At 37.7% G+C, this 20,526-nt stretch overlaps 1 protein-coding gene across 1 annotated transcript in view; it reads right to left on the bottom strand.

The window, feature by feature from the left end:
• adgrl2a (adhesion G protein-coupled receptor L2a) overlaps nt 1-20,526 on the bottom strand; it is a 271,298-nt gene that overhangs the window by 58,727 nt on the left and 192,045 nt on the right. The window contains exons 13-16 of the mRNA XM_077534344.1: nt 12,579-12,688; nt 10,457-10,516; nt 5,157-5,171; nt 291-1,091 (exon numbers count right to left, since the gene is read on the bottom strand). Of these exons, the coding sequence (XP_077390470.1) occupies nt 291-1,091; nt 5,157-5,171; nt 10,457-10,516; nt 12,579-12,688 (986 nt within the window). The remainder of the gene's footprint in view (nt 1-290; nt 1,092-5,156; nt 5,172-10,456; nt 10,517-12,578; nt 12,689-20,526) is intronic.

The raw sequence follows: 20,526 nt of genomic DNA, 5'->3' as shown, positions 1-20,526 counted from the left end.
AAAAAATAGACATTTTTGTCCATCAATCTGGGTCAGTACAGACGTTCCTCTCTCAGTCCATGTGTTTTATTCAAGGCTTTGCGTCATAAGGCACTCGTCGAAAATGTAGGTCCTCTCAGAAAATGTGGGCACCCGTCAATGATGGGAAGAGACGAGAAACAAAAGTGCTCACCTCTGTAATTAAATGTTTGTACATTAAACCGTGCTTTCTAATGATGGTTTTTATGCGCCAAAACGTCAACAATTACAGTTTGAGATATATAACACAACATCAGTTGAAGCACTCTTACCATGAGCTGGATCCGGTGGCCCGAACTCCAGGTTGTACCTCAGGATGTAAAAATTATTCCACACGTACAGCTGGTTATCTCGCGGATTATAATCCACAGATGCAATGTACTGGTACTGATTGGGAAAGTGGATATCAACATATTCCCCACGGTTCTGTTTACTATTGTAGATGTAATCGATCATGCTCTTGCTGACTTCGCTTTCATTGTCTTCATAGGTGGAGCGCACCACATAGAGTACTCCACAGGCCATGAAGGCATTGGAGGCTGAGCGTTTGTCATAGGCAGTCTCCCACGTCGCCTCAAAACGGAGCGTGTAGGGGTTCAACTGGCTGATTACGATCATGCCGTTGTTCTGCTCTGTCGCGTAGATCACCCACAGGCCGTTCTCATCTACGGCCAGGTCAATGTCGGTTTTACCGCCCCACTTATAGGGTGACGTGTCATGGTAATTGGCGTTGTTGATGATGGCCTCGCCGCTCTTGATTCGAGTTCGCAGGTCAAACTTGACGATGTTGCGGGTGCGCTCTTTGTTGAAAAACACCGCACCATCATAGACCACAAATCCAGTTCCATCCACCCGGTGGGGCAGCTTGTAGGTGATCGTTTGCCGGGCATTTTGGAAGTCATCCAGGGAGGAATATTCGATAAGAGTGTCTGTCCTATAAGGAGTCCAAGGCATGAAGTAGATCTTGTCAGCAGCTTGCAGCGGATCTTTGCACCAGGCACCAGCTTGTTGCTCCGCTTCAAATTGAAAGGAGGGTTCCCCAACAGCTTTCAGACTTCCAGGGCAAAGAAAAACTAGTAATAGAAGAAAGTAGAATAACAAGCAGATAGGTTAATATCCCATCAAAAGCAACGTACATCAAACTAAAATGCATTTTTGTTTGTTTGAGTTGTCCACGGACAATGAGGACAGGCACAATAAAACGACTAAACGCTACCGCCAATTTTCACAAGCAGTGTAAGGATTTTGGGTTTGTGCATAGCAAGGAATAAGAAAATAAAGTTAGCAATCATAATATTTATGTATTTGCAATAATCTGAAACAAAAAATAAGTTTTGACTGCAGGAGGAAAAAACACAAATGAGGGGCAACATAAATGAAACGCAACAAAAACAAAACAAACAAACAAAAAAAACAGTCCTGTAATTAAAAATAAAATAAAATAAAAATACAGCCAAACTAAAAGTCACTTGGCAATACACGTAAAAGGTTATGAAAGAGCAAGAGTCACCACAGTCTGGGAACATACGTGCGTGCCGAGATGCGCTTCACATCTTCTACAGTAAAGACCTTGAGACGCATGTCATTAGCAAGTGGTGTAAATGTCACAGCCATTTAAATAAAAAAAATCAGTAAAGGGCATCTTGAGGTGTTTTGGTTCTGGCTCTAAGGCATAGGAATCAACAAAGAATGAACAGCGCGTAGTCAGGTGATAATAATGGGCGGGAAGGTGAGAAAGAAAGGGGCCTTGAAGAAAGAAGGAGACGGACGAAAGCAATAGCTCGACTGTTACCAAGGCATGCTATGGAAAACGATTTGGAAGCCAGGCAAATTGTGCTGAGTTGCAAAAGCACCCAGGCAGAATGGGGAGGAAAAAACCTTTATGGAGTGAAGCCAATTCGCCCCGAGTTGCATCATTTGGCTGCGCGTGTGCTGTCTTTTCTTTGCAGCCATTCGTACTTCCCCTGGTGCACTGCACTGATTGTATACTCGTAGTTTGTGGACTCTGAGATTATACAGTGAAACCTCTAAGAGTCGGTAGCAATTTAGTATTTATTTTTTGTTATTGTCCGATTCAATCGCATTTGGCTGCGGTGCTCGGAGTGCGGCAGGCACTTAACTGGTCAACCTCTAATTGGCTTATACTGTATATGGTTGGCATTTAGCTGAAACCACTAAAGTCACAATTTGTGAAATTTCCTGTTTTTTTTTTAATCTATACTTTTGGCCAGTCCACATTTTTTTTGGTTGTTTATTTTATAAATTACTGACCAATCTAAAGTGTTGAAAATGGCTTGTTTTCTTTGATAATCCAAATTAATGGTTTAACAAACAAACATGCAGTTTTGGGAGTCTCCAGAAAATAGCTACAGTATTCTGGAGGTACAAGATGTCCGCCTAATGCCAGCGATATCTAAACAATGTTCTTGTTCAAAACAATAAAAACTGAAATAAATGGTAAACTGTAGTGATAATTATACTCCCATCTCAAAGTGCTGTAAGAGTGATTCCAATTTGTTAATCGGTGCTGTAGACTGAAAACATATCGGTTTGACATCAAAAGAGATTCGAGACGATATCAGCAGTTCAGCTTTATTTACATCTGGATCGAATAAACAAGTAAGAATTTCCTCTTTGGCGTCAATACAGGGTTATATATATTTTTTTTTTAACTTTACTGTGTAAATAATTTATTGGTAATAAAACAATACATTTTTGTTGTTTCTGTGGGGGAAGGGTCGTGTTACTCCCACAGTTTCCTATATAAGAGTACAGGAGTACTAAATAGGTGGTTATGATTATTAGTGAAAATAATGTGTATTTATTGTCAAGCTAATGTTCTTCTACGACCAGAAGTGCTGCATATTGTCTTGCTGAAAACGAGCACAATACATTTTATGCTATGTTCAATGTAAACGTCGCTAACTTGACAGCTGTCTTGATAGATATCCTTTTTTAATGTACTCGTAATTGTTATTATTCATCCTATGCTTGGGTTCACTAACCGCAAAGTATTCGGTTATTCTTTCACTCAAAACCACACACACAAACACGCACTAGCATACAGTTGAAGTGTGAAACCCCAACACATAGTTTCTTCTTATTTATGGTTCTTTGTGTTTATATTTAAAGAGAAAAATGTGCTTAATGTTGTTATTCTGTTCTTAAAGCCTTCCTGTCAAATTTGTTTTGGATTCACGAAAGGGTAATGTTTTGGTTTATTCAAATATTTATTTGAATTCAAGTCAAAATGGAAATGACATCTTGCTGTATTTCATATTTGTGTTTAGTTTGTTTTGAAAAGAACTTTATCCCATGTATTATTTTTAAGTTTGTGTCTACATTTTGGGGGCAAATTCCAGACTAGCCTTCCTGTTCATGCTAGTTTGCATCTTCTCGTGTTGCAACTGTAGATTGTTCATTTTCCTGGCCTTTACGTCTGCTTTTTGCAAGTTGCTGATGCGTCACACAGTTTTCTAAGGAGATTTCTTTATAGCTCTCAGTTTTTTTTTTTTTTTTTTCTGTTTTATCTGTCAAAATGTGTGTTCAGTCTACAATAAAAATAGCGAATTGGCCTCACTACTCCTATACGTTTGGATGGAATGCTTATTACAGTGTGTATAAAAAGTCTACACACCCTCATTCAAATGTTTTTATGTAAAAAATAAAATAAAAAATGCACGCAAGTGCAGTACTTTCGGGTTGGAAGGTGGTCTCTAAGTGCCCACTTAACAGCAGTAATTTGTGATCATTCGGCTGTGGCGAGATGCTTACAGTTTCTCATAAACATACTTTGAGTACTTTGACGACTTTGCATGGACTCCAGAAAATCAGTTCCTGCTTCCACCATATTAAAGACTGTATGCGTCTCGTGCAACGATTTTAAAGCTAATGAGAGGAGCTGCAAAGCATGACGGCTGTGTTCACGCCCACAACGGTGCAAATCACAAGTTTCTAACTGCGACAAGCTGTGTGCATCTGTGAAAATACCAACTTTTGCAGACAGAGCACCTGAACTCACTGTAAAAATTAGCACATTGATTTTCACGGCAGGCTCAGTCTAGTTTATAGTGTTTGTGGATTTGGCAGAAACGGTGCCATGTTGGGCGTTTTTGTTTTTGTTTTTTTTCTGTTACATTCCCCTGGCGCTTCTGACAATTTGATGACAGAAAGTAGACTACACTTTAGACCGGTTGAAAGCAGGTCTAAATTGTGGCGAGTCTGTTATCCTTCCACCATGTAGACTCCTGCGATGCAAATCAGCTGTGGTCCCTCCCACAATGGCAGAAACACCCCTTTCTAACTGTACTTGTCTATGGAAAGACCAAAAGAAAGAAAACGCTAACCAAGTGCGTAGTTAGACTGCACTTTTTGCGAGGCATGAAGAAGACGGGAGATTGTCGTCACATACTAAACAGTGAGTAATGTCACTGTCAGCCTCATGGCAGCCTCCCTGGCCATTTTTCCCTCTCATCTTTTCATCAATTTTGAAGGAACGTCCAGTTCTTGCTAATGTCACAGTTGAGCCACATTTTCTCCACTTGATGATGATTGTCTTCACTGTGTTCCAGGCCTGTGAAATTCTTCTGTATCCTGCTCCTGACTGACACCTTTTGAACAGTGAGATCCCTCTGATGCTGCGAAAGCTCTTTTGGACTTTGTGGATGTCTTGTGCTATGAGATGTGGCTACAAAAATGTCAGAACATCTTACAGCTGAACCTTATTTGGGGTGAGTCAGGGATTTTAAATGGTGGCAATGTGCACTGAACATGCACGTGACTGATTAATTCACAGCCACATATAGAGTGTGTACATTTTGACATGATCTATTTTGGTCTCATTTTTTTATTTCACAAAAAATGTCTCATTTGAACACGGGTGCTGTATACTTAGGGACAATGATGTGTAGATTCTGTTGTGGTATCAACAGAAAAATCCAAGTTAAAATCTCACATTTGCTGCGGTTTTGAGGGTGTCTCAAAATCCAAATGTTTGCTTCCCTGAAAACTTTACACTGAATTCAAATTTAGAGGTTCCACTGTAGTCCACAATCAGGCCGTAGGAGCCACCACAGGAAGTGTACAACTTGATGCCACAAAACAAAGTATCTAGGGTTTGGATCGTGTCTGTTATTTACCTTTTTGCTCCACTTCTATTTTAAGCATTGGAAGAGAGAATGAAAAGGATGGGAGGGGGGAAAAAAAGAGATTAATATGTATTAACTTCCATCGCTATGGTTACACATAGAGACACAGCTGACACATGGATAAGGATGGGTTGACCTAATTAGAGAAAACAGTGAAGTTTAAAAACTCATTGCCACGTTCCTGTTGAAGGTAAAGGTACAACCAAGTACTGTATATAATTGATAAAAACATACAAATACGACATCCAGTACAGTTTAGTTTTATGATCAGATAAAGATAAATGTTTTCAATTTCCAATAAAAACAGTGTTGGGTGGATCATTGATGAATAGTAGGGGTGTGAATTGCCTAGTACCTGACGATTCGATTTGTATCACGATTCACAGGTCACGATTCGATTCGATACCGATTAATCCCGATACGAATGGTCACGATTCGATACCGATTAATCCCGATACGAATTTATAAGTCGATTGTTGCGATTTTTTTTCATTCATATTTAGAAAATACTAATCAGTAAGCTTGTAGAGTGTAAGATTTATATGAAAATGTATTATTTATTTATCTGAAATTTCAGTCTTATAGAGGTTGTAATCTGTTTCATGTTTGAACAGCATTAAAATAAAAATATTAAGGCTTAATGTGCCGTTCATATAACATTCTTCCATGCTCAAGGTGTGAATCCTAAAAAAAAAAAAAAAAAAAAAAAAAAAAAAAAAAAAAAATCGATTCTGCCGATTATTGAATCGATTCGAGAATCGCGCGATGTAGTATCGCGATATATCGCCGAATCGATTTTTTTAACACCCCTAATGAATAGTAAATCAATATTACATTTTGTCTTGTCTGAAAACATTTTTTTTAATATTTGGATCAACCTCACTATTAAAGGGAGTGCTGGAAAACATACTTTTTGTCATACTTGTTAAAACGGTCATTATGACTTGACAGTAGTACATTGCAAATCAAATTTGTAAAAAAAAAAGTATCAACTATCTATGACCCAATCTTGTGCATCTAATTTGATATACAAGAAAAGTAAAAAAACAACCAATTAGAGAGGGAAGGTGTGACTGACGAGGTGTCAATCATTCATCGCAGCGGCCTCACAGAAGAACTTTAAACATGATTTATGAATAATGGGCTGTTATTGGATAACAAGGCTACTTCCTACTATATTACTTGTACGACTACTGGCATGCCATAACTGTTTTAACATTTATGACAAAAAGTGTGTTTTATTGTATTGTAAATGTCCTTTTTAACTTGCAATTAACTTGCATTACTGTGCTAGCATTCATCACATAATTGTTAATTAAATGTACTACATGACTTCAGGTATTTTGACAAAAAGAAAAAAAAACTCCACCCATCACTGTTAAGTTCAGATGAAAAAAGACAGGTGCCACAAATATGGACAGACAGCTCCATCTTTAAGATAATTGTAAATTTGTGTCATTTCAATGCTAAGACCATAAATGCAAGACAAAAAGACTCAATAAGGAAGCGAGCGGGTCATTAGTGGAAATTCATTGAACACATGATCAATCACCAGTTGTATTTGCATATAGACATGCTACAACAAGCATTTTCATGTGTGTTTCTCCAGGAATATAAAAGAGAAGAAATGTTAAGTCTTCAAAGGCTCAATGCATTTTGAGTCCATTAATTTTGTGTCCAGTCTCTACAATAAATATTTGCTGCTATTGCCTTTTAACTGTAATGTTAAGAATCAAATGTAAAACTGGATATTAACATAGATGGCAAGTATTCATTGACATCATATGCCAAAAAAAAACCAAACAAAAAAAAAAACAAAAAAAAACAGTTGGTCTTGGCCAGACTGCATAAAATAATGTTTTCTGTCCTGTTTAATGGTTTTAGTAAAAAAACAAAAAAAAAAAAAACAGAAGAACTAATTTCATTGATCAACTATGTAGGAAAATAACAATCAATTAATTGGTAATGCTGCCAAGAGGAGTTGCCATTGGTGAGGTGAATATATTGTCAGATGGAATCATCATAGCCATCTTTAGAAAAAAAAATAATGGTACAATGGTCAGTTGGGTTAAGGTTAGGAAACAAAATGCAAAAAAAATAAAAAAATAAAAAATAAAAATAAAAAAAAAATAAAAAAAACAACTCATTTTCAACTCATAATGACAAATGCTCTTTGTGTCAAAATATGAAACTGTAGGGAATTAAAAAAGAGAATTAAAAGTCTGCAATTCCATGATATCCTCATATTTTGACTAAATAAGCTTATTTTAGAAGGTGATATATTTTAGAACAGAAGTCACTTCATATTTTGACATGAAGAGAAAGGGTTAAGTACTTGCGTGGTACAAAATCAATTAGTCAGGATCTGTCATTCATAACCAAGGACATCTACAATATGAGAAGCAAAACAAGCAAAAATAACAGTCAAGTTGTAAGAAGCCTCTTCAGCCACATCAAACTAGATTAAAAAGAAGACAGTAAAATCTGAAAGGCAAAGTAGATATATGACAGGAGAGCTGACAAGGTTAGTCTGAAATATAGTGAGGAAATCAATCAATATGATCAGAAATCAGCGGGTGGAAAAGGGGGAACTGGTAGCCATGGAGATTTCCTGCGGATTGCACAGGGGAAGGGAAAACAGTCAGTGACTTTATAGTGAAGAAACAGTGAAACACGAGGTACACCGAGCCCACAATATTAAACTTTTTCCACTAGCCACTGAAATAATAAGAGAGTTATATATCAACTTAAAAATACAAACATAAAGCACATAATGGTAAAAATAACTTTCCATTGTGTGAATTTAACTGTTATAATTCCAGAATTATTTAAACTAGAATAATAAAAAGACAAACCATTGGACAAAAAGATCAAAAAGATTTCATTTAAATTATTTAGCTAACTCCTGATAAAATATGTGTTATTTAGGTTTTATCAAGTGACAGGAAACAGTATAATTAGCACCGAGTATCACAAACATCTACACAAGTGCCACTCTTGCCATTTCAAAATTGCATGCAGAGTTCAGTTCTATGAAAGATTTATTTATGCTTTTATGTTGTCTGACTCAGGCAAGTTTTGGAGCCAAATGAGAGAGTGACTCAGCGCCAGGTGAAGTAAAAATGCACGGAGGCAAATGCTTCCTTGACTGGAAGATAATGTGGCTAATGAGGGCACGCCATGACAAAAACCAAATCATAAAGCCAAAATGATGAAATGGTGGAAACGTGCTGCAAATGCCACTTGCACATCAGCGAAAAATCCCCAAATTGCTTGTGTGATCATGCAAATTTTCAATTGACAAGTCTCTGCTATTCAGTTGGCCACAAAAACAAAAACAACCATTTTCAACGCGATGCAGACCAACATTTCATTAGAGGAAGCTTTTGAGGGACTGTTGGTTCTACAGTCGAAATGAGGACACTGTCTGCAGGCCCGTCGTTGATCAGCTTAATGGGGATTTAATATGTTGTCTTGTAAATCAACTTCTCAAGTCTTGTATCCCAGCAAATCCAGGGAACCCTAAGCCTCTGAGCCACTGTAATGTTTTAATCACAAATCTCGATATTTGGCATGTGATCTGCCTTGTCTGCAAACACCAGAGAACTGCATGCTACTAGATCCCTTCTTCGCCAACATTGTAGTCTGTTTTAATTGGTCTAGGATCTAAATGCAGCAAGCAATACTTTGTGATTGTATTTGGTTAATCTGACACAAACCATGATTAACAAAAAGGCAGTGGAACCTCTAAAGTCAAACACTATTCAATTTAGATTGCTTTATTAGACTTCAATTGAGTAGCAAATTGGCTGTTAAACGTGGATTTCCAGATTCGAGTCACATTGTGTCACAATAGCGGTCACATTTTTTTTTGTTACAGAGGCATGTTGGCATGACCACACACACGACTCACGTCTATGAAACACACAGAAGCATTTGCACGTGTATGTGAGCTGGCTATCGAGCATTAAATTCAATTGTTAAGCAGTCAATGAAGCCTATATAGACATTTGACTTTGTTAATCATTGCTGGCCTCTTGCAGGTGCATAAAAAGGGAGCTTAGCCACTTACACGCGAGAGACAAATATCAATGTTAGCATAGCGCTAGCTAGCAGTAAGTTCACAAGCTGACTTTGAATTAAGTCCAAAAGCATGAGCGGTTCTGAAAATGGATGGATGGTTGGAAGAACACCCTGAGTTTTGCCGTTCATCAGTGTATGGCGAGGGATCCTCGAGGCTTGAACAATAACCGGTTAAATTAAATGTGGATGCTACGTGATCATTAGCACGTTGAGATACTCCGATATGAGGCTTGGTAAAGCGCTTTGGACAATATATGGTATAGATAAAGCATTATAAAAGTGCACTTCAATTACCATTTGCCATTATGATACAATTTGTTTTTTTTCCCCTTTTGTTTGGACTATTACGTGTTTTTCGACAAAAAAATACAATTAGTAGCTCATTGAAATGGATTGGGGATTCGGTGGTTAAAATGTAAACAAAGAGCGATCGTGTATTTGGGCTATGAATCCAGACATTAATTCTGACATATTACCATCAAAATTACAGTTCATGACCATTATGAATGTAAAAAGTGGGATGTGTTAGGATACATCAACTTACTCATCATGGTTTTTACAGCTTAATATTAATAAATTAATATACTTGGATCAAAGCTATGTTTGTTCAAAACTTTGCTGTTGCCTATAAGTCAATGAATATTTCATGATTGACCTTGGTTAATCAATTACCTAAGCAAATTGGAGGACAACCACAGCCCCAGAACAGATTTTGTTCAACCTTAGAGGTTCCACTCTATGTGTTTCAGACGTCATTAGTCGTTAACTGATTGGGAAAAGCTGAATGATTTGTCCATTAGGGGCCAATCAGATCAACAAGAACAAAAATCAAAACAAAGAGAGCTTGTGTCTCTTGATGGCGTCATTCAAGAGAAATGTGGAAAAAAAAAACATTTTTCTCCTTCCAGTGAAGAAATGCTCTTCAGTTGGGATAAAACTGCAGTTGCTTTTACTTTTTAAACATCTCAACTCCACACAACTGCTCAAAAACATGTTTTACTGATCAAAATCTTAGCAGGTGGATTTGCAAGAAAACCAAATGTGTGTGCGTGTGTGTGTACATTTACTTGGGAGGCGGAGGATTGGTTTGAGGAGAGGAACAAAAACAATTCACATTTGACAAAACACCAGTCGGATTTGAGTGGGAAAAGCCGGGCTTGTGCGGACAAGTTTGGGGTGCTCACACTGGGAATACACTAAACACTTACCAGGACAGTTGCGATAGGACACATTCGGTATTCTTGCTCCTATTCTGGTGGGGCATGGACCTTTTGAGAGGCAAAAACATGGCGCTACAGACATGCACAGACTGAAACGGTGGAGAATGAAATGTTTCCTCTTTTGTTGTTAAAACTGTGCGACTAAATATAGTCCTTGGTTAGAAGGGTGTATTCCCCCGCTTTAGAGCAGTCTTGACTGCATCCTTGAAGTAAGAAACAGCCTTAAGATAACAGTGGGCGGATGAGAGGGGCAAATCCCTGTTTCAGCCTAAGGTGGCACAGTAAGACATATGATCCATACGCAATAATGAGGCAAGGCAAAAACTCTCGATGTTTAAGTGAAACATATATAACAAAGGTGTCCAAACTTTTTCAGTTGAGGGCCACATACAGAAAATCAGAAGGACGCAAGGACCACATAATGTTATGAATTTAGTCAGTTTTAATTAGTTTTCACAGGTGGTTCTGTTAGTTTTTTTATTATTATTTTTAGTTCTTTAATGAATGCTTAGTTTTAGTTTAGTTAGTTTCAGTAATAGTTTTATTTTTATTTTTATTTTTTTTATGTGTACTACTTGTGCGCAATATTTAAGAAAAACACCATGGGCGCAACGCCATTATTCAGGTTGATATCAAAATAAATCTACTAAAAATCACCTTTAAAATCATCCCCAAAGGCTCATGCATTAAATTAATTACCAAAGACTAAAACAAAGGACATTTTTGCTATAATTATAGTTAGTTTTATTTTAGTTAGTTTTGTAAACATAAAATGTAGTTTCTTAATTTTCTTTAAAAAAAAAAAAAAAAAGCGTCTTCATTTTTTTTAAATTTTATTTCATTAACGAAATTGTTTTGAATTAGTTTTTTTTCCGTTAGTTTTAGTTAACTAAAATAACCTTTAATTGCTATAGTGTTTTTCGATACCCTCCCTTCTTACTTTGACCATCTCCAAACATTTTTGTTTTGTTTATTTTATTTGAACTGAGTCAAATGCCATTTTTAGCATATGTCGCGGGCCACAAAAAAATGGACGGTGGGCCGCAAATGGCCCCCGGGCCGTGGTTTGGACACCACTGATATATAAGATCTGAACCGAATACCCGTTATCACTTACTCTTTTTAACAATAAGCCCTTCAGAGAGCCCTTGAAGAGGTTGACCTTTAAGTTGTCAAGGCGTAACCCAGCTAATGATGTTCACCATTGCAATCCACACTAATGGGCATCTTACACAGGTATACGAATACAAATGAGCAATGCTAACCTTGTAGATAAAGAGATATTTACGTTATCGTCCTTTTATACAAAACTTAATGACAGGAATCACCAAATATCATCACATTATTCCAGTTCCACCTGATTAGCTTGTCTGGCAATTCATGTAAATCTCTGTCGTTAATCAGGTTGTAAAGGTTATTCGGGGGAATATTCCTCACAAACTGCAAATGAACGTGGCGGCTCAAAGGACAAAAGGGGATTTTTAATGCAAAGGGCAATCTGAATTTTGTTTGGAATCTGAATGGCAATGAATATTTTACAAGTAGGGAGAAGACAAAATGCTGACGATACCTCCTCGTCGGAAAGATTATCTTGCTGACTTATGAGTGCAGCCGTTCTGTTCTCTTACATAATGAAACATCTGTTAGCATGCCTCCACACCTGTTTTATTGACGTATATTAAGCCATCAAGGTGAGCCGCGCTTTTGCCTGACAGACTTCTCCACGCTAGAGTAATGAAACACTCGCTTGCCATTATGGAGAGTCAGCATGACTTCTTCCACCTTCCCCTCTGTTCTGCTAACTCATAACCCGGCTCGTCGGGCCGCTGAAAACACGGCGAGCACATCAATAATACAGGCGAGTACAGAGGAGACCCAAAATGTCTTACAGGTCATATATCATGAAAAGTTCATGGCACGACACAGATGGAAGAAGAGACATGGAAAAGGGCGCTGAAAGGTGTTGCAGACAATGCGGACAAGGTTGGAGGAGGAAATGGGACGGTGATGTGTCATGATGCTGAGAAAGAAACTAAGGATGGGAGCACTGAGGTGATGGAGGGTGACTTTTCAATTCATGAACGTGGAAAGAGAGCGGGGTTATACTTACTATAGGGCACACACTCATACTGGACCTCCAGATACTTGTATGTCCCCGGACAGGGGTCTGGGAAGACATCTGAACCCGTGATCACGATACATTGGGTTCGATTGTTGCATCTGCGAAGAAAAATATACGGACGTATTCAGCAAAATCAAGTTGTGAATCTCAGCTGATAATTAGCATTAAAATATCGATTATGTCACATATTACATAGTACCAGGGAAGGTACATAATTGAAACACCAACATCAGAAACCAATTATGTTGCTTTTTGGCGTAGAAATATTTCCTTTTCATTAGGCTCATGTTTAATGAACGGGTATACGCCATATACTCACTTCTTTTTCAGTCAGTATTGCATATACCCACTTCTAAATCCACCTTGCTCAGTAATACATGTGAGCCAGATTATGATTTTTTTTTTTTTTTGTTCAAGAAGAGGTGAATCTATGGCCCAAGCTCCTCTGCCATTAAGCGGCTGGTACCTCCCGACTTTGCTGATTAGGGCTGATGAGCCAATTGGAGGCAGAGCAGGGCGGGTCATGCCAAGGAAAATAATCAATTCAAATATTGCCCTGAGCTGTGATGGCGACATTTTAGCTCAACAGTAGCGCTTTGCACTCACACACACACACACCGAAGACTTGCTCGTGGTGTGGGTTCGATACCCCACGGTGGGCACCACACTAACCTACATGATCTTGTTTAGTTCTATTGTGGATGGGTTGATGGATGGATGGGCAGGTGAGAGCGAGAGAGAGAGAGAGAGAGAGAGAGAGAGAGAGAGAGAGAGAGAGAGAGAGAGAGGTGTTAAGCCTCAGTGTACTTTTTTGTGTATGTGTATGTCTGGTATACACATTTCCACCTTTTTGTAGAGGCTGAAATAACGATAATTGCATCAATACTCCAAGCAAGTCATCGTTGGTACCGAGGGGATGCAAAATTCTATTGACAAAGTGAACATTCTCGATCAATAATTGTGTTCTGCTGATTTAGCAGGGACATACAGTAGATAACAATTGTGTCTTTTCCTGCACATCAATAAAAAGTCTATCAGAGGTTGCCTTGTATTGTGTTTTCCCCCATTTTTTACTGAGCTGCCGCAGTCCAAATGTTATTAATATAATATTAAGGAGTATATTGGATCAGAGGTGAGTTGGTTACAGTCATGGCACTGGAGGAACCGGAGAAGAGATTTGGCTTCACATTTGATGCATTTTTACAGAGAGTCATGAACGTGTTGTGGTTTACAACCTTAAGGGTGCAAGTCTGTTTTTATTGACGCACAAAGAATTACTGTATATATTTATGACCAGAAATGAAATTATGCTATTTTTTTCTTTTATTTCACTGCGTTCTCACACCTCCCTGCTGTTATTTCTGACAGAAAAATTCAAATGTACAGATTGTTATTCTGCAGGCAATGCATTATATCACAAGATATATTATTACATTATTTCTATGCCTGTGTATGTATGCACCTTTCACTTCATTACTTTGATACTAGATCAAATCACTAACTTTTATTATTGTTTTGTAGGAAAATGAGCACACATGTTTCATGAATTCATTTCATCTTCAATCTATTAAAAACGGTGCTTAATGTGCCGTGACTCTGCTAGCACTTGCTATATATATATACACGTTATATGGTCACTTTGACGACTCTGCCAGCTTGGCTCATGCATAAGCATATCACACAGGAGCAACGTGAATTACGGTGTTTATCTAGCACATTCCAAAGGGAGCGGGAAAATGAATATCTAGTTTACATTAGGCTTATGAAACAGAATTACACCAAAAATAAAAACTGTGACACTAATGAGCCTTGCCGATGTTCCAGAGGCATATGTGTTAAATAAGAGGATGTAAGCGGGGGCGGGGTACACTTCCCATTTCTTGTGAAACAATGTTGACGTAAGTGTTGATAGCTTTCTGATGTATTGGCCTCATTTTGGAGCTGTGGAGTCGGGCGTCCTGATCTATGGGAGCGAGGGACTGCGCTTGTCTCATCTGTGAAATCTTGGGCTTCTCCTGAGACCAATTGAATAAGGCTTAATGACTTATTCCATGCATAGTCCTAGGCTTCCATTTCAGATCATGCATGTAATTGAAATTCTTAGCATAAAAAGTTGAGTATTTCAGCCTGCCAGGGCACAGGTCTCAGAGTGCACTCTAATTAAATACATGTACAATATGATTTCTGTGACTCTCTTTTGATTGTTTCAGGCTATATACTAATTAATGATGTGCATAATGAACAGAAGGAACGGAAGTGATATTTATTTTTAATTAATAATTTTGTTTTCTTGAGACAAATTATACAGTGGTGAAGCTAAGGCCTTGTTCAGACTGCGAGCAGATTGCATGAAAGACAAAATGTCATCCGATCCCAATCAGATCAGTGCAAAATCTAAAACTATGAAAGGCATATGGTTCGTTGTTTTTCTGTTTTGTGAGTTTAGTTTTATTTTAGTATTGTTTAGGCTACGTTTACACAATATTCCCAATGGTGACAACAGCTCCATTTTAGGCCACCGTGGACAAAACAGGACGGTCGTGATCCGACGCGAGGGGACGTGACGGGCAGTGAATGCCGTGGGATGCCCGGTGAGATATTTGAAGTGTCAAAACATTTGCCACAGCAGTCACGGTGCGGATGACAAACCCAGTGGGCTGTCATAAAGCGGGGCGCACGCAACTAAACCTGACAGTATGTACAAGAGCGTATCAGAACTTGTGTTGCAGGACTGGAAGCTATTTCCCAGAATCTCTACCGAGAACGCTTCGAAAGCTAAATTCAGATAAGCTACTTCATGTATTTATGTTTTTTTTTTGTACAAGAGATGGATAAGTGACTTCGTTGTGGAAATGGAGAACTCCAGCAATGGACGACGATCTTGTCCACTGTCTGCTCTCACTTGTTGTCTAACAACTCAAGTCACAGCCGGCGAGACTTCCTTGTTCGCCGAGCTGCTCACTCAGCCAATGACAGGTAGTTTGCAACGGTGGAGTCCAACCCAAGACGTGCTTAGGACCGCCTCCTCGTTTGAATAACATTCCGACTTGGCAGTACGGCCCAAAACCGCCAAAATTCAAAATAAAAAAATACTAAATACTAAATAAATAAATGACTAAATAACTAGATAAATGAATTACTAAATAAATAGATAAATAAATGACTAAATAAATAAATAAATGACTAAAAGTGAAAATAAAAATTGATTTATTTCCATTTATATTTATTTTTTGGATATCATTTTCGAATGATATTTTTTTTTTAAGATTCATTTTTATTTTCACTTTTAGTCATTTATTTATTTATATAGTCATTTAATTTTTTTCAAATTTTGGCAGTTTTGGTCCTCCATAGAGAAAGGCCAAAATCTAACCTGAACCATAAAATATATGAGAGAAAATTCAGATTCTTTGTAAATAGAATAAAAAAAAATATTGGTCCTTTTTTTTTTCTTTTCTTTTTTTTAATTAACTTGCACATATGACTTTTGATTTGTGTTATATTTGATACATCGGGTCACAATGCTTTAAATTTATACATTTATAAAAAATATAACAATAAACAGACAAACATATTAGTATTTGCAACAATCAGAAAGAGCTTTTCCCACTTATAAGTATAGGCGTTTCTCCTTTCTCAATTGAGGCGATCTTGCAAGGTCGCTGGAAAAGCCATCACCTAGGTGATACTGCTTCTAATGGATTATTTGAGCAATGCGTGTGTCAGATCATATACGTCAGGGTTTTTTAAACTCATGAAATAGATGACTCAAAATGTCTTGTATGATACGGTAGCTTCATAGTGTTAAAGCCAAAGCAATCATCTTCTGTATCCTGCGATTGCTGCTGACCAAGATGGTGATGAGACACCAATAAGATGTAACTGAGAACCTTGATAACGCCCGTCTACATGCAATTCAACCTTTTCAACTGCCATCCTAAAGCCTGACAAAGGAATAATTGGAGAGATATAAAGGTTTAAATCTTACCGGAAAGGAAGGAAGGAGTGTGTGTTAATTTGGAGAAGAGGATGGGGCGGCTAATTTCATGTTTTGGCTCATAGTAGTGCTGTTATACTTTAATTGAAGTCGCTAGTGGCCTTTTGACATGTGGGGATGTGTTTGGACTGGCACTGACAATGGCATTATATCGTGAGTCAACATTCGTGGCCTGCTGCTTATTACCAAAATATAATATTGAAACCAACAAGAAAAAGTTTAGCAATAAACTTGACACTAAAGACTGATGCCTAAACACTGAGCCTGAGAAACAATTTAAGCAGATATAATAAAATAAATAATTGCAAATTGAGGTATGGAGTCAAACATGTTAAATGTTTGGCCTTAAGCCTTCACACAATTATTGTTCTTCTAATAGTTTTACTCTACACAACATTGTACCAAATAAATGTTTGTTTGTTTTTTGTTTGACATTCAGTCATCAGTATAGCATTAAACTTGTTATATATCAGATAACTATAAACATGGAGTGAGAAAAGTAGTTCTAAATGCACAATTTTCAAATCTTTCCTTTCCAAAAAAATGCAACCCAAATAGACACTCATGGGACAATTTAACGCAGTTCATGTGATTCATCTGCAACTTCTCATGTGAGGCGGCTATTTTGGATACGGATAAGATGCACCTTAATCGGTGAATCTCTGATGAGTTTCTTTCCCGCTGCTCAATTTTCCATCCTTCAAAAGTCTATAATATCCTAAGAGGCCATTTGGAAGTCACGAAGTAAGCAGTGATAAATAAAAAAAACATTGCAGTGCAGCAATACGAGAGCGGGTATTGCAACACAGAAAATGGCACAGTCTATTTCCTGGTGCCCCCAGTTTGAATTTCAATCAAATTAGTGACTCTTCAACTTAAAGTGACCTGTCTCGCTTCATTTCAACTGAAATGCTGATGAGGTTTAAGGCGTGATTATCAAAGCAGGGATCGCTCTCATGGGGCTGGCCTGTTGATCGTAGGCAGGTGACTGAAAAATAAAATCATTTTTAGGACCACAGAATGGCAGCACTAATAAAACAATTGTAAAAAGGATGCAAAATGCACACTCGCCTAGCTTGCAACCTTCAACATGAGTCGATATATTCAGACTATTTTCTAAAGCGGCAGACCGATAATGTTGCAGGAAATAAGCCTGTTAGAATTTAACTATTGGCATCCTGTTTTCAAAATAGGCTTGCTATTTATTTAACCCCAAATCTTGGGTCAAATGATAACGTACAAACCAACCCAAAAAATTGGGTTGTTTAATACAACGCAAAAAAAAAAAATTAAATAAAGGTTGATAGAGACTCAGCCAAATTATACCCAATTTGGGTTGTATATTTTTGCCCTAACTGTTTTTAGAGTGTATGTTTGCTTTTTCAGTTTTGTGAATATAGGGATGTAGGGGTTGTCGTACCGCATCCACACAGGATCTGTTTGAATGATACCCCTTGAGAAACATGCAAATGCTGTGAAAACCAGGAAATGAGATTTCTTTTTTCTTTTTAAAGAGCCTAGAACTCTCTAAACAGAAATAACCCAAATAAGGTCAAAAAGGGAGTGACACGTTTTGGGGGGGTTATTTATGTTCAATTAAATTACAAAAAAAAAAAAATTGGGCTGTTGCAAAAAAAAAAAAAAAAAAGGCTAATAAGTTCAATTAAATTACAAAAAAAATAATAATAATAAAATGTTGGGGTGTTGCAAAAAATATATTTTTTATTTATTTATTTTTTTTAATGAATGACCCAAAATGTGCCCTGTTTTTTTTTTGACTGCATATTGAATTCCAAATGTAAAGCAACATTTGAATAACCAAATTTTGACGGGTTATATTCAGATGGAAACAACTACAACATTGATATCATATTTGCCCTTTTACAGTAATCTTGAATGTGACATTTGAACATTGACACAGTCAAAACAATTTCACCAACATTAACATACAATCCAAGATGATTAACATCCCAAATTAAATGTCCCCAGCTTATCTTTTAATTTCTTAATTTTGTGCACATAAGTGATATATTTCTTTTATTGCTATTAGAGGCTTATGCGCTAATAATTAGTGATAAGGAGCAGGAGCAGTTTCATGGCCCGTGGACTTGTGCATGGCCCTCTGCAAGCGCCCAGCTGCATGTGGATCGTTATGAAATGTTTATCTGCTGTGCTTTAAATAAAACTCTGGCCGTGCATCCGCGGGAGACGAACAAGGAGCTGCGCTGTCAGGCGGCAACAACGGAGCTCCTCGGAGAGCCGTGCAAGCACCACTGTCACTGATATAAATAGTGTGAGCACTATCATTTTGCTTCCACAACTGCATTACACTGATTGACAACAGTAAAAACAAAACATTGATGATTACAACTTGGATTTGTTGTGCGTTTTTTTTTTTTTCCCCCTAAGACATTTTTCAGCTCTATTACAACATGAAATTTATCAACGTAATTAAAAAGCAAATGTTTCATCTTTGAATGTTCCTTTTCACACTAATTATGAACGATTTCCATGTGAGTCCAGGCCATATTGGTCTAACACACACCGATGAGTTTCACCTAATCTATCAGAGAGCTATCAATTGATCGGTATATGAATGATTCACTCCTTGCAAGAACGGAGACCTGCTGGCATGGCACGTCTGAGGCCGTGTTACAGTGCACTGATCAATGCCCTTGCTATTGAATACTTGCAATGAAGCTCATCAGTCAAAAACAAATCAATCAATGTAAGCCACTTATTAGTATTGTATTTCCACAGATGTTTTAGTGTCAGGCTACTGAGGGTGTCGACCACCAAATATCAGAATGGGGATGCTTTCCTAAAAATTGATGGAAAAACTATTCACAGAGAGCAGTTGTACCAGGTTGACCTTCATTATAGTTTTAACTCATTTGCTTCCAAAAACATATAAATATGTTCTATTTTAAATACTACCAGTGTCCCAAAGACGGATTTATATGTTTTTTTTTTGTTTGTTTTTTAAACGCTAGCGCATATAGAAGACTTTGATGCAGCCTCTGAACTGAAGAGAACGGTTGAAGCAATGGTAGTTAATACAAAAACGGCCAGCAGGTGGAAGCAGCGTATAAGAGATCAATCAACAATTGCAACAAGCTTTTCTCCCCACAGTTTTGTGAATAATGATGAAACTTCGCTACATTCTAATGCTAAATGCTGCAAAACTGAAACAGGTTGAAATGTATTTTTTTTCCCTAATGAAAGAACAGACTCCAATCTTTCTTTTGGTAGGTTCCATGTTTTTACAGCAATAGAACACAATATTCCGTGGGCCTTGCAAAATCAATCAAAATCCAGGAAAATGGCCGGGAGCGAAGTGGGTTCCTTCAGTGAAAATGGCTGGGAGTGAATGAGTTAATACTAGGCAGAATTTTCAAATTCACACGTCTGTAAAAAGCTCCATCTGCATTTCGAGATGAGACACTTAAGATACAGTATCTCCTTTTTTCTTCTGGGAACTTTTCCTGCCCTAATTGTGTTCCTCATCATCTGATTAGAGGTGATTAGATTTTCCCATCCTTGCACTGGGACTGCTCTGAGAGATGGAGGGAGAGATATTTCAAAGGACTCAATAAAGAGTTGTCTTCACGTTTGGTTCACTTCAAAACTAACGCCAGTGAGAAAGTGATCAGGTGGTTAGCATGTAAGTGAACTCTGCTGTCATAATAGGGCAGGGTGAACACGAAACATATTCAAAACACAACATTATGTCAAAGGTTTCATCTAACCTTGCCAGGTACCAGAATTTATAAAAAGTGTATAAATTTAAATTACAAATGCCGTGGATACATATAACCCTCTCCTAGATACAAGTTGCTCACCTATTCATGCAAAAAATAGAAACGGCTCATTCAGTGGTGCGGTATGAAAAGCAGCTCGTGCTCACGGACATGACAACAGGGCTGACGGAGGAGATGA

The sequence above is a fragment of the Festucalex cinctus genome, chromosome 10 (assembly GCF_051991245.1).
Source record: "Festucalex cinctus isolate MCC-2025b chromosome 10, RoL_Fcin_1.0, whole genome shotgun sequence".
Classification (NCBI taxonomy): Eukaryota; Metazoa; Chordata; class Actinopteri; order Syngnathiformes; family Syngnathidae; genus Festucalex; species Festucalex cinctus.
Note: the sequence above shows the minus strand (reverse complement) of the source record. Positions and strands in the feature narration are given on the sequence as shown.